Source organism: Macrosteles quadrilineatus, unplaced genomic scaffold, assembly GCF_028750875.1.
Source record: "Macrosteles quadrilineatus isolate MER2022 unplaced genomic scaffold, UCM_ALF_1.0 Scaffold_2__2_contigs__length_208266976, whole genome shotgun sequence".
In the NCBI taxonomy this organism is placed as follows: domain Eukaryota; kingdom Metazoa; phylum Arthropoda; class Insecta; order Hemiptera; family Cicadellidae; genus Macrosteles; species Macrosteles quadrilineatus.
This window is the reverse complement of record NW_026542595.1, coordinates 167403070-167417837: the sequence shown is the minus strand read 5'-3', so window position 1 is coordinate 167417837 and position 14768 is coordinate 167403070. Positions and strand designations below refer to the sequence as shown.

General features: G+C 37.0%; 1 protein-coding gene across 1 annotated transcript in view; it reads right to left on the bottom strand.

The window, feature by feature from the left end:
- The window catches only part of LOC128985413 (protein qui-1), a 252153-nt gene that overhangs the window by 18288 nt on the left and 219097 nt on the right, over window positions 1-14768 (bottom strand). The window contains exons 9-12 of the mRNA XM_054404890.1: window positions 14098-14337; window positions 11400-11575; window positions 10713-10966; window positions 230-457 (exon numbers count right to left, since the gene is read on the bottom strand). Of these exons, the coding sequence (XP_054260865.1) occupies window positions 230-457; window positions 10713-10966; window positions 11400-11575; window positions 14098-14337 (898 nt within the window). The remainder of the gene's footprint in view (window positions 1-229; window positions 458-10712; window positions 10967-11399; window positions 11576-14097; window positions 14338-14768) is intronic.

Below are 14768 nucleotides of genomic sequence, written 5' to 3'. Positions count from 1 at the left end.
AGAGAATATATTTCGACATCTAGTAGGATCGGTCCTTTAACCAACGAACGAAACGCTTCCCCCTTCCCCTATGCACGTCCCCCATTGGGTTTAGAACTAACTTCTCTTCATAACAGAATGGATCTCCTCACATATAAAAAAAATCATTATAGTATTTCAGTCTCTTCCTAAAAAGACTTTTAGCTAAAAAACATACATTCATTTTGCATTCACTATGCTGTGCACTCACTTATACTCCGGCGGACCATAGCAAAAGTTGAGAAGTTGAACTGCCCCTCGGCCAGTAATAGCTCTGCAGTGCTCGGCCCTGCAGTTGGCATCAACAACTCCAGCAGTTCAGGCTCGCTGAGACCAAACTCTGCCGCTGTCAACATAGACCCTAGCCTGGACATGGCTCGCACACCAAACTGTGCCTCTGCACACTCCAACGCTTCTTCAGCCTTCCTTTCTAGATCTTCTGTAATCAAACCAAACTCTTGAGAAGTGTTGAACAATTGTAAGGACCTTATATTGTATATCTATAATAAAGTTCAAAGGTTTGTAATGTCATAAAATCATGAAAATGCCGGGCATGATTGGAATTTTGAATTCATTACTGAAAACCTTTGATCACAAAACTACTGAATATGCTACCCTCATTAGAATTACCTGCATACGGTGTTGTTTTCAGCTAGTTGAATATAATCTTGGCACTTACTCAATTAATCAATTAATTGTAACCACACGGTGGCTGAAAAGACCCTTTACACTAAATCTAAATTCAATTGGTGTTGATTAAAACCATTGAAATCTATTTTAATCAGAAATTTATTGTGGACTACACAAAGTGAACATAATTTTTTGTCCAAAACATCAGCATGCATATCTCCATTGTCTCGGCAAAGCTTATCTCGACACCAAGTTAGTTTGGCTCATTCGTTTCAGCATTTCTGGGGTGACTCGCGCAAACACCGCCCTTACTCTCTACACCCAGTCGCCCCATCCGGTGATGGGTGAGTGAGGCTTCATTCTCTCCCCCCACTGTTGCCTTACTACTCATGTACAAGTATTTGCTGAACAGTCGTGTTTATAACAGTGTAATACGTACTACAATATTGTGTAAGGGACTTTTCAGCCCCCCTGTAAGGTGTGTACTTTAGTATGTTCAGATCTAACAAAAAACCACTAAGTGGTAATACTTTCCCCGCCAAGTCAGCAATCCAAAAAAGATAATAAATCATTGTTTTTTTCCGCCAAGAAAAACAATGTAATGTATGGCTTGTTAAATACTTCAAAACATCAATGGCATCTTTGCAATGGCAAAAGTTTACTGTTAATTTATTTTCTGTAGTAAAATTACATCATTTTGTTGGTTTCTACTTTTATTTTTTATTTTTAAAATCACCAAGTTTGGCACCTTGGCGGCAGACTTTTGCTTGGTTTTTTCATTAAAGTTACGTTTGAGGATAATTTCATAAATCAACTTCTCTAATTAATTAGTCCAACTAACTAAGTATAATAATTTCGAGGTAATCAGTAAATATAAAACCATCATTATTATGATTTTATGAAATGTGGCTCAAATAAGGTCTTTTTTTAAAAATAAGCTATCACCTAGCAATGTACTAATGGGAGAGATACTTGCTCAATGAAACTAATTTTATGGTATTTTTTAAAGTGATCGAGCAAAAGTCTGCCGCCAAGTTGCCAAACTTGGTGATTTTAAAAATAAAAAATAAAAGTAGAAACCAACAAAATGATGTAATTTTACTACAGAAAATAAATTAACAGTAAACTTTTGCCATTGCAAAGATGCCATTGATGTTTTGAAGTATTTAACAAGCCATACATTACATTGTTTTTCTTGGCGGAAAAAAACAATGATTTATTATCTTTTTTGGATTGCTGACTTGGCGGGGAAAGTATTACCACTTAGTGGTTTTTTGTTAGATTTTATTTATTTTTGTAGAAAATTAACAGTTAAAATAAAAATTCTATTTTCTTTGAAAAAAAAATTAAAATAAATTTTATTAGTAACAAAGTAATAACTGCTGCCTCTACTGTTCTGTTAATAACAGCATGTACAGATTCTTTGAACCAATGGGCCATCTTTGGTTTGATATTTGTTCATCATTGGCTGTTGTCCAACCTGAAGCTGTCTTCATAGTACAAGTGTAATGGCCTCGTGATATTGTATCTCCGTGATGAAAGATTGCTGCTGTAGGTCTGTATGTTTTAGTACCTATAGTCACTTGAGCACTTGGGACTCCTGCTATGTTTGTTGTGGTAATCTTTTGTAAGTTGTTGTTGAATATTAAAAACTGTAAGAGAACACAGCGGTTTGACTTCGTGATGTGTACTTTGCCCAGGCTCGATCCTCGTTGGCCGCATTCAGCATTACTGCACACATAATCCAACAAGGGCTCCCAGTGGTCGTTCATCGTAAGGCTTAACAGATTTCGTAGTGTTACTTTACCAGCCACCACGGGGATTCTGATTATATTGCCTGTCTCCTCTTGCCCTGTGAATGTGTAATGACAGTGCTGGCATTTTGTGGTTTTCACCGTGCTGTATGAGATGGCTTCTATAATGCCCTTGTTGGTCTCCAATAAGTCCAGCAAGAACAAAGCACAGTCTTGCTGCTCTGTCAGGGTATATGTATTGTTGTTAGGGAGGTTTCTTAAAATCACTGTATCTAAAACAACCTCCGAGGGAGACACTTCGTAATCATGAAGATGTTGTTTTAACTGAGGACAAATTAGTTCCGAGTTCTTTATTATCTCTCTGATGTACGGAACAGAATACAGCATCTGAACTGCAACATTCGCATAACATGACACACGATCATTGTTCTTTAACCCTCTTAATGCTAAAGTTGACTGAACTCTCGATCTTCCGGTAGTCTTTGCAGAGGGTACTGGTTTTGTACTCTCATCCTGCACTTTTTCGACATTTTTGGTCTGGCACCACTTCCTGTCTCTCACATAAGGAGCCGAAGAGGAGTCACAACTTGTGTTGTAAAGTGGAAGATCAGATTTGTACTTCTGCCTTAGTCTGTTGTATTCGAGAATGGCGGATTTCTGAGGCTTCACATCTCTTGGGTTAAAGTTAATAAGATGAAGCCCTTCTAATGAAGTCACTCGTGACAAGGCAACATATGATTGGCCACATGTAAATATGGACTCCCCAATATCAATTATTACGCTATTTAAGCTGAGGCCCTGGCATTTGTGAATTGTAACCGCGTAGGACATTGATATCGGGAATTGCTCTCGATACACAAATGCGTTATCCATCACTTGAAACTTGACGTTTACTCGCTGTAGGTGATGGGTAATGCCACAATCAAAGTTAATTGTCACTGAGTCTACATCATCAGAATTGTCTGTATTAAACCTCAACCCCGTTACTGTTCCTATGGCGGAGTTAACTAGCCCCACAGTGACATCAATGTTTCTGCGCAACATAACTTTAGCACCAACCTTAATAGGAATAATTTTCTCCATACCAGCCGTTCTGCTGCAGTCAGAGTTGTAAGATGACAGTATCTTTTTAACTTTGTTTTGTTGACGAGGTAGACAGTCAACTGAGTCTTTTGCAACCAAGTTAACGACAGGACCGCTTATTCTATTGACCATTTCATCATTTATTATGGAGCATTGGTAACCAGTTGAACAAAGGCACACAGAATTGTTGGGTAAAGCAGACAAGTAATCTCCTAGTAGAGAAAGGTTTTCCGAAGCAGTTTTTCCATTAAGATGTATTTTCTTGCTTTCAATTAGACGGATGTCCTCAACGGTCATATTGCCTACTCTGACTTTGCTTAACACATCAGCAAACTTAGAATCTTGAGCTTGTCGCATGTTTGTAGTAAGTTCATCATAAGAGAACTGTTCAGACCAGATGTTAACACAAGACAGAGAGCCAACAAAAGAACTAAGTTTGCCACTGTCAAGTTCAATGAATGGGGAGTCTTCATGTACTGGTGGAAGTTGCAAAAGGTCTCCAAAGAGCAGTATATGTTTTTTACCAAACCAGCCGTTACTTTGGTCTGAGGTGTTGAATATTTCACACAATCTGAGATTTATGTACATCAATGTTAGATTAGAGACCATGGACACTTCGTCTATTATGAAGAGCACCACATCTTTCAGGTTGGATCTCAACATTTTTAAAACATCATCAGTAAGAGCTTTGTACTTTGGAGTTTTTCCATGCTCAACTGGCAGCTGAAACACTTTGTAGATCGTAGAACCATTGATGTTGTAAGCACTTAGTCCTGTGGGAGCTGATATTGATGTGGAGGCTTGAAGACATTTTTTAGTCCAAGAGCTGATAGTTTTGATGAGAAAACTCTTACCAGTACCTCCCACACCACTTACAAAATGTCTCAGATATTTATCTGTCCCATCAGAGTTTGCAACAGCTCGTTTGACATAATCAAACACTCTCTTTTGGTCATCGTTGAGTTTTTGGTATTTTGTCTCAAACGGCTCGTCATTGGGAGCCCAATTGCTGTCCCTGGCAGGCTGGGATGCGGGTACAGGTTCATTAAAGGGCTGAAAGGCTATATTGGATGGATCAGCAACCTCTCCTTCTTCTGCATTGATCTCTTCAACTCGGTTTTGAATTTTGTCTCTTGCATTCTCCGATGCCGCAATTATGTCTTTTAAACGTTTGTCATATTTGAAGGCTTGAGTGAGAAGTGTCTGCTTGGCCATAAAAGCATCTGTGTATGTTTCATGAGACTCTTTCAGCTCATCAGTTGATCTCCAACAAAGAAACATAAGAAGTAATGCATGGTAGTATTTTTCAGGATCCTGAGTGGGGCTGTACTTATAGTGATTCAGTAAGCATGGTCTGACTCTTTTAGTGAGGAATTTGCCTGAATTCAACTTATGCACTTCACGGTCGCCTTTAGGTGGTTGAGCAGCTATATCGTACCATCTCACAAAGTCGTATAAGTTCATATCTTCAAGTTCATCTGGTCTAGTTGGGTAGTGGTCGTCAACCCACGACTCGTAGAATATGTTCGTCGAACTTGGGTCCATATTTCGTATCTTGTCGATTTTTTGTAGTCTTTTGCGTCTGGTCATGCCTACATCTAACCATCTTATTGTTGTCTCCGGGTCCGTGCCGTACAATGGAATGCCCAACAGTGTGTCACTGGCTTCTAAAGAACCACACTCACGGTTGTTTAAAGCTCTAAGGCCAACGTTAAACAGTCTACTAGCTAATGATTTTGTAGAATTAATCTCTGTAAAAACTTGTCCAGCATGACTTTGTTCACTTTTGGTAGTGTACTTTGTGACATACCAATGTAGGATAGAAGTGCTTTCACCTACATACTGGATGTCCACGTTTCCATTCCAAGCTAGCAACACGGCCGGGTTGTAGTCATTGACAAAGCTTTCTCTTGGTGTTCTGGGTAGGTCATAAAGACGTGACTTAGACTTGAGAGCTTTTCTGCCAGCTACAGACTCGACAACGTCACGCAGAACAAGATTCCCTGTGATAGGCCGGGGAAACCCGAAACGACAAGCCTTACGAAACCCGGTTTTGGTTTTCTTTGTCCGCATACAGTACGAGTTGTGGTGATGCATTTGGTAACTTGTAACTCTGTTGTTGAGAGTAGGGGAAACGGATGCATTTGGAACCTTGCAAGTAATGTACTTAAGGATAAAGTCGGCTACTTCTGCGTTGCTGGACGTCCCCATTACAGGAGCATTTTCAACCCACAGAAGAAGATGGAAATGTTGGAGACCTCTGCTTTGGTATTCTCGCCTGTAGAAGTAGTGACTTACTTTTCCTAAAGGAGCAGCATCAGAGACAATAAAATCCAACATTGCCTTGAACTTTATATGGATAAACCTTGACGCACTGATAGGATCCATAGCCACAAGTTCACTAGTTTGTTTTTTTTCTGCGCCTGGAACACTCCGGTTTACTTCCCTAATGAACAATGCCATGTCATCCCAGTTCCAATCGCTTGGGCTTATGGTTAAAAACCATGTAGCTGGTCCATAATGCTGGGCCATGCAATTCACATCATTTCTAGGCTGTATCCAGTACTGGCTAGTGTTCCTGAGTTTGGAGAATACTGATGTCAGGTTCCCCTCTAATTCTCCCGATGCAAGGTTGTTCAAACAGTCTCTAGCACTAAGAGAGCCACTGAATCCAGTGACGTTGAGCTTGTGGAATACTCCTTGTCTTAACTGCCGAAGGTTTGCATCGTGCAGCAAATAAAAAAGGTACTGCTGATTCAGTCTGAACTGAGAATGCTTTGAAAGCAACCGACATTTGATAAATTCAGCAGAATTGAGTTTGGTTTCTCTGGAATGAAACTGGCCAAATTTACCTTCGGGATACAAATCAGGGAAACAAAGCACGTCAATCTCTTTGTTTTCATGACTAATCGGAGGTTCATTCACTTTCAGCATCTTATAGAGCTCGGTGTCATCACTATAAGATTTTGACTCATGAAGAGCGTGGATTGTATAGTGAGACTCTTCTGAATCCCATTCCTCGTGAGTTACCTGAGTTAATATAGCACGTCTATGTAGTATTTCCTGAGGTGGCAGTTCGTTTTGATGGGTAGATTGAAACAAATTTGTGTCATCATTAAGGTTGAAGAGTCCTTCTGGATCTGTAGGTAGTACGATGCTACCATAATGAGCGTTGTTTTTCTTTAAGAAAATTAAGGCTGCGTGTACCTTATCCACACTAACCAACATTTGCCAAACTTTCTTTGCTTTGGTCGGTACCCCTCTGACCAAAACGTACAGCTCGTGGTTTGGATTCAGAGGGTCACTTGGTTTGGGCAATTTTTGCAGGGTTTCTTGAAGGGGTAGTGGCAAATGAAAACTTCTTCCAACGACTTTAGAAATTTGTTGCTGAGCTCGACTTGTTCTTTTCCCAACTGTGTTCATTTTTGTAACAACCTGAAATGCTTTGGCTCTCTGAATTAAAACTTTTTCATAACTGTTAAGGCAAGTTAGCTCTTTCGGCTGCGCACAAACATAGAGATCGTTAAGAATGCAAGTAGGAGGCATCTGACCTTTCCTTAGTTTTTCGAGGCAGCCCCGACAAATCCATCCTGTTTTGCACTCTTCTTTCTTTATGTCTTTTATTCTTTTCCATATGTGTCCTACAATTTGATTTTTTAGGTTTTTCAAAAGGCTTACTTGCTGCTTACTAAACAACTTATCGCATGAGACACAGGGAAACACTGGCGTTTCAGAAGAACGCTTCTCCAATGCCTCAAATGCTTTTTGATATTTTTCGAACAACTGAGACTCAGATTCAGGGACCTTGCTTTCACTTGTGTGATCTGTAAGAAAGGCTTTTGTTTGCTCTTTAAATTCCCTTTCTATCGAAAACAACACGTTCACCTGCACGTTAAGAATACCATTTTTAATTAGCATAATCTTCTTAGTTATTTTCAACAGTCGGTAAATTTTGGAGACAAGACTACGAATTGCAGGAAAGTGAGGATAGATTGTTCTCAGAAAAGGAAGTTTCGAAACACATGCTCCTGAGTAACAGTCCAAAGAGTGAGGATGAACACCTACACGAGATGATACACCACTTTGACATGAGTGCTCTCCCATGCTGACAATAAGCTTAGAACCTTTAGTGAGAGAGCTGGCAACTATTTCATTGTAAAGAGATTTAAGTTGCTCTAAGTGGTCAGGCTCAATGAAGCACATATCTGAGTTGCATTTCCACTGTTTCTTTGGAGAACTATGAGCTGTGCTGGGCTCATTACCAACAGTTATTTGTTTACCAGGAAACACTCTATACGTAAACTCCCACAAATAAGGCTCCGACGTGGAAACATGAAGACTGTGCCCACACAACGCCTCAACATTGTCTTCAAACGTGCTTGTTGCAGATAGCTTAGCAAGAGACTCTTTAGCACGATTTTGCAGGCTAACAAATAGCTTAAGGAAATTGTTTTTGTAATTTTTATAAGCATGCAACACCCATTTCAAGAGCTCTTTAGCCCTTAGCAACCTTTTAGTATAACCTTGCTCAAGTATTTTCTTTGCTATAAGTCTGGCTATTTTCTCACAATTTATTTTCCCCAAGAAAATATGTGAAGCTGCAACAGTTTTTTTAATTTTCCTTTTTGCATTTTGTAATGATTTTCTTTTCCCATCAGATCTATTTCTAAAAAAAAAGCGTCTGCTTTGATAGGCTGCACACTTTCGCACCCTTTCGTGAAAAACCTTAAGTTTATATCGCAAGCGAAAGTGGCCAGGGTGTTTTGCACAAAGTACTTTGTAACGTCTCCTGCGATTAGATTGTTTCATTTCTTGTTTTGCACCGTAGTTTAAACGTTGTTTAGCTTTATAATATTCTGGATCAGTAGAGTATTTCTGACGCACTCTAGCCTTGTGTGGCTCAGGATCAGTAGAATACTGCTGACGCTTCCTAGTCTTGTGTGGCTCAGGATCAGTAGAATACTGCTGACGCTTCCTAGCCTTGTGTGGCTCAGGATCAGTAGAATACTGCTGACGCACTCTAGTCTTGTGTGGCTCAGGATCAGTAGAATACTGCTGACGCTTCCTAGCCTTGTGTGGCTCAGGATTAGCAGAATATTGCTGCCGCAACCTAGCTCTGTGAGGTTCAGGATTAGCACTGTACTGCACACTTTTTCTTAACCTCTCAGTTTCAATATTAGCTAGATAACGTTTTCTGGCTTTGGATTTTTCTCCTTTAACATGTTCAAGGTACCAAGCTTTAGAAGTAGAACTCTTATTAGTGGATTGTATGCTAGCTTCTTCTGTTTTTCTTTTTTTTATAGCAGGGGCGTTTTCTAAATACCATTCTTGTTTTCTTTTTCTTGCCAGTCTTTCTTTAGAAGGCATACTGATGTTAGATTAGAAAGAAAGTAAATGCAATTAAAACATGGACGTGGTATCTTACCAAATGATCCTAAGAAATGTTCTCAATCATCTCAATGTTCTTGAACTAGATCTCTTCACTAAACATAAACAATGCTGCTCTTTTTGTAAAAATAAACAAGACATCAAATTTTTTTTATTTACAGCTGGTAATTAAAAATGGTTATAAATAGTTTGGGTGAAATATATAGACCACGGCACAACTACATCTCATTTCATTTCAATAATATTGTTTGTGTAGAACTAAATTCTACATTTTTTGGTCTTATCTGCTATAAACCAATTAAAAACTTTTTGACACACCTACCAAAATTACTATTTAACAAAAATTGCTACGTTGGAAGTTTTTGAAAACATGTGTTAAACGTATAGTCAACAGGGTGGTTGTTTCTATTTATGATTTTGTCAAGAATATGTTTATTTTAAACTAAACACACACTTTGAAACTGTATAATCTAGTCATCATCCATTAATATAGGTTCTGTGTCTGGGGCTGTAAATTCAGCAATGTTCATCTTGAACAACATAAAATGCGTTGGTGTTACATAAGTGTTCTGATAATTAAACCCGTATATCTAAAGACTAGTGTAAATTGAGCCCTTATTATAGAAGTAAAAATGTAATCAAACAGTTAAGGTTTGTTGGAAATAGCATAAGGCAAAACGAATATTGAAAAACTAATTAATCCTATATTTACATTTTAATTGCTGGTTTAACATACGTAAAGTGACTTTCCCGATTCTTTTATTTGTTTTAGTGTATCAAAACATAAAACAAACCTTAGTACTAGTACTAAGTTTCAAGTTACTAGGTTTCATATGTTTTGATAAGTAGTATTAAACTGTTAAAAATGACGAACTGCTGTACCAGTGTACCATCGGTACACTGCATTTTTCAATGGAAAGTATCGGGGAATATCACTGCTCTAAGTAATTTTATATAGTAAGTAGTTCAAATCATTCGGTATACCTGAAAAAATACTTTATGAAAGTTTTAAAATAATTTTTCAGCTGTTCCTATGAATTTCTCTAACATTTAAATTAATTGAGATTTAATCGCAGCTGGTCCTTCTTTTGTTTTGATTTTAATCCCATGTTATTTAAATGGGCCAAAATCGTACTTTGAGGGCTTGCCAAGGGTTTATGGTTCAACTCACCGACTTGAGACCCTCAAAAGGCACATCTACACGTTAAGGGCTTTCAAACAACATAAAGAACATTAAAATTGAGCCAGTGGTTTGGGCTGTAGGTCCGTCAACATTCAAGGAGAAGGAGAAGGAGGAGAAGGAGAACACGGAAAATTTGTGAATTTTCAAACTAGTTTTTCTTGGCTCAAACACAACAGTTTTTTAAATTCTTTTTTTTATTTTGTTGAGGATGAGTGCCCCTATCCAATAGATGAACAATTATTTTAATAGCTTTTGTTTCTTCAGAGCTATAGACGAGTGAAAAAGCCACTTTGTCACGTCAAGTATATATACACTGCAGCAGCTGTGTACCGCTGGGGGACTTGGCGGGGCGGAACGCTGCCGCGTTCCTTAATTATAACTTCTGAACTCACAGATGGTAAGAATAACAAAAATCTTAGTAACTATAATGACGGTATACATTTGTTGAACTCATATTTTGGGTTTCAGACTGAGACTACAATTTAAAAAAAAATCATGAATGCATCGTGATTTATAAATAAGACTATAAATCCTGGCCCTTTATACAGGTAAAAGCAATAAAAGTTAGGGGGTGAAATATGAAGTATTCTGATACAAATTTATCTCAAATTCTTCGTAAGTTTTGTCAATTAGTATCATAATGACAACATTGGTACCTGTGACAGCTGGTAGTTCTATGTAGCATTCTGGTTGTTTGAATCTCTCCCGCTGCACAGGAGTCAGTTTGAGTATCTCAGGTGACGTGTGCGTTGTGCCGATGATGTGTACGTTCCTCGGCAGGTTGGTCGGTAGCCATGACAACGCCGCTACAATGTCCGAGTCCAGCGGGTTGAGGCGGTGAATGTCATCTATCAAGATCACCAGCAAGTGACTCTCCCCAGACTCTCGTTCGGGTGACTCCTCGTCAAATCTGTAGGGTTCTTGGTTGTTTAATATGTTTTTAAGCTTGTAATCAATTATTATTGCTAGGTAGAGAATATTTTTGTCCATACAGTTTTTGCTACCTTATTGTCTTATTATATTCCATATCCTTAACAGATTTGTATCCTGTAATGGCTAATAAAACAGGGTACTTACAGCCAGGTAGAGTAGGAGTAATCAAGTAGTATAAAAGTGCCAGTACTAACAACCAATAAAATCACTGTCTATACTTTTCTTCTCTATAAAGGCACTTCCTTTAAGTTACCAGCCAGAGTGTTTGGGGGTTGACATTACTTACCACTTTCCTAAATATGAAAATAGCTTATGACTACTTGGTTTCCAATACATCCTGATATCAATTATCAAAAGTGATCACTATCAAGGGTAAAAGCACAAAAACAAACCTGTTTCAACTAATTTACCTTCTAATGAGTGTCTGAAACCAGTTGTTGACGTAAAGTGGATCAAAGCTGGCATCCTGAGGTACACAGACAGAAGACTGCGACGGCTGCAGCAGCAAACACAGCTGTTCACAGATGATCCTCAACAGCTCCAGGTTATACGAGGAGCGTGGAGTGATTCCTGAGAACCTCAGTACCTAGAACATAGAGATACACTCACACTATATAGTACTACTAGTAGAATCCCTAAAGAGATCAATATATATCAATACAAAAATTGTATATTGATACGTATGTGTATTTGGGCCAATACACATCAATACACATCAATACATATCAATACAAGTAAATAGAATCCGAGTCATTAGCTTATTTGAAAATAATTTGTAGCTTGTTAAAAAACAATTTTTAATTTGTTTCAAAACATTAAATAATATCAACTATGCACTAAAAATAAAATAAAAATTAAAAAGTAAAAAAATTCTTAGTAAAAAGTTTACTGGGTTCCCGAGATTTGAACCGGGGACTCCAGTATGGAAGCTGGTAGTCTTAGCCATTTCACCACGGACGCTTCATGTCATATCGAGTAATGATAGCTATTTTGAATGGGAGAAGCTGTATTAGGCGTCACAATTTAACTAAAAGATGTTTCAATGGCATGTGTGTCATTTCAACCATGTATATGCTTTAACATGTTTCAAAACTGTTTTATCACCAGTTAAAACTGTTTTCATGCTACTTGGGTGATATGAATAGTGTCAATACAATTTATTTTTTTGATTTCTAGAAATAAGGAATTCAATAATGAATTTGTGAGGGATTTTTATCCCTAACGATAACCCCGCAATAAGCAAAAAAATTGTTAAAAGTTGTCGAAAGCTGTATTAAAATAATTGTTGTATAACAATTTTAAAACATTTTGATTTAAACTTCATATTACAACAATTTTGATATAAGATTGAAAAAATTTAATAAGTTTTAATTTAATAAGTTTTTTGGAGTTGAAAAAATAAGTTTCAATACAAGCTGTAACTGTTTTACAAAAATTGTTTTACAACCACTTTTTTGAAGATTAAGAAAATCAGTTTTAATACAAGTTGTAAACTGTTTTACAACAATTTTAAAATTATATAGGTATTTTTAAATTACCTATATTGAGTTTTAGGTACTTCAGCTAACGCCTATGACCTAGAACTAGAGTTTTTCCTTTTTTTAAAAAATAACATTTTTATTACTGTTAATTTCACAAAGTTAACATTGGTATTTTGTATAATCCATAATGTTCATATGTGATACATTTTAGAGATACTTTGCATTTTATTTACCCGTATTGATGTCTATTGATTTATATTTACATCTAACATATTTAAAAAATATTCTCTATTGATATCAATGAACGATTTGTTTGCCCTAATGATCTATATTGATATATTTTATGTTTATAGATGTCTAGTGATATGTATTGACTAAGTTTTCAGTGATGTCTATTTGTTTGTATTTACTTGTAATGATATCCATGAACATCTATTGATATCACTAAGCATCTAGTGATATCAATAGATTTTTTCTATTGATTTCTATTGATGTCTTCCACTAGGGATACAAATAAACATTCATTTTGGCATCTAGAGGACCACTAAACCTGCAAAATTAATACACACAAACTTACTAGTAAGCACATAAGCCATGAATAAACTTGTATTTCAGCACCTATAACAGGCAGAACGCACTACAGAATCTCAGCACTTACAACATTATGAATACGTACTCTAAGAACTTTAGCACCTAGAACAAGGATACACTGAGACAAGCAGCACTTATAATGGCAATACCACCATACTTCAACACCCAAGTCCCAACTAAATCAAACCTCAGAACCTAGAGTTAAGGATCACAACAATTTAACCTTATTACTGTATCTACACTTTATAGGATGGATGCCCACTAATAGAACCTTGGCACATAAATTATGTATATAGTTATGCTAAAAACTCAAGTATTAAAAATGTAAACTTAGTTGTTAATATAGGAAAGTAAACAATTATCTAAAATGATGATTTTTATAAGAAAGGATTTAGTTTCTCCCAGTTAGTTTACGGTACCTAGGATAGTTAGAGTCCAGCGGCGAAGAGATATAGGTACAAAAAAGTTACAAAATAAAGCATTGATTCTTGATCCGATCCTCCAATAAAAATCGGGATGGAATCTGCTCTTTGGTATCCTACATTAGGAGGAACCATTAGTGTCATGTTTAGAGATTTTTTTGGTGTAAATTTATTCATGGACTAACACTTTTTCAGGTAAACTCAACCCCTTTACAAAAACTTCATCAGCCACTTGGTAATTTAACATAATATTATTAGTTAAGTTTTAAATAGGCCTACTGCTTTTTAGATTGCCCACACTACAATCACTAAAAATAATGTTTTACTACATTAAAGAAAGAGATGTAGTCAGCTGAAATTGAATTCATTTGACCAGATTACTGAGTTGAATCCATTAAATATATTGGATGGATGTTTTCTGTTGCTTGACATTCTGAAACTTTGTTTTTATGACTTTATGGATTTTCCTTCCTATTTTTATCAAAAGCTGTTATGTGAAGAATAAAATATATTTTTATAAAACTTACATAAGTTTTAGCATTTAAGAAAATAATTTCCATATTTTTCTACATTATTTATCCTCAACTTTCCAATTATGTTTCACATATACTGACCTTCATAACTTTCTGGCCGAACCACTGTTCGCAGTCTGTGTAGATGGTAGTAAGCAGTGATGTCTTGCCGGCGCCGTATCCTCCCTGTAGTAGAATCGGGCCGTGTCGTGCCGTCGCGCCAGTCATCAGGCCTCTGATGTGGTCTAGTGTTGGAGTCCCGTGCCAGTCTACCGTATGTAGCCGGCCTGATGTGTACTGGTGACATAGCGCCAGGTGGAACAGGGCTTCTTTGAACACTTCCTAGGATTTGTACAACAATTAGTATCCACCGGTATGTTTACTTTAAACTAATGACACCACTTAATAATGTATCAGCTGTCGCAAGACAAAATGAATACCAAAGTTATTCTGTATTATGTGAAAGACCTAATTCCTGTGATAGATGGTGCATAAAAAAACCATAGTAAACTACCAAAAATTGTACCTAAAACAAGCCTGACTGTCAAGAGGGAAGGATTTGTTTTGCTCAAAGGAGTAAGTAAATTCAATCATTCTTGTAAATCTACAGAAAAAATATTTAAAAGCTAAGGAGGTGTTTATAGGTACTAGCCGACAGCTGTACTTGATTTAATTGTGGGTTATGAGGAAGATATAAACTGACTGTTATCTAATTCATCCTCTCTTAATATTTCCATTGTATGGATAATGTCTTGTTCATCATAACAAAACAG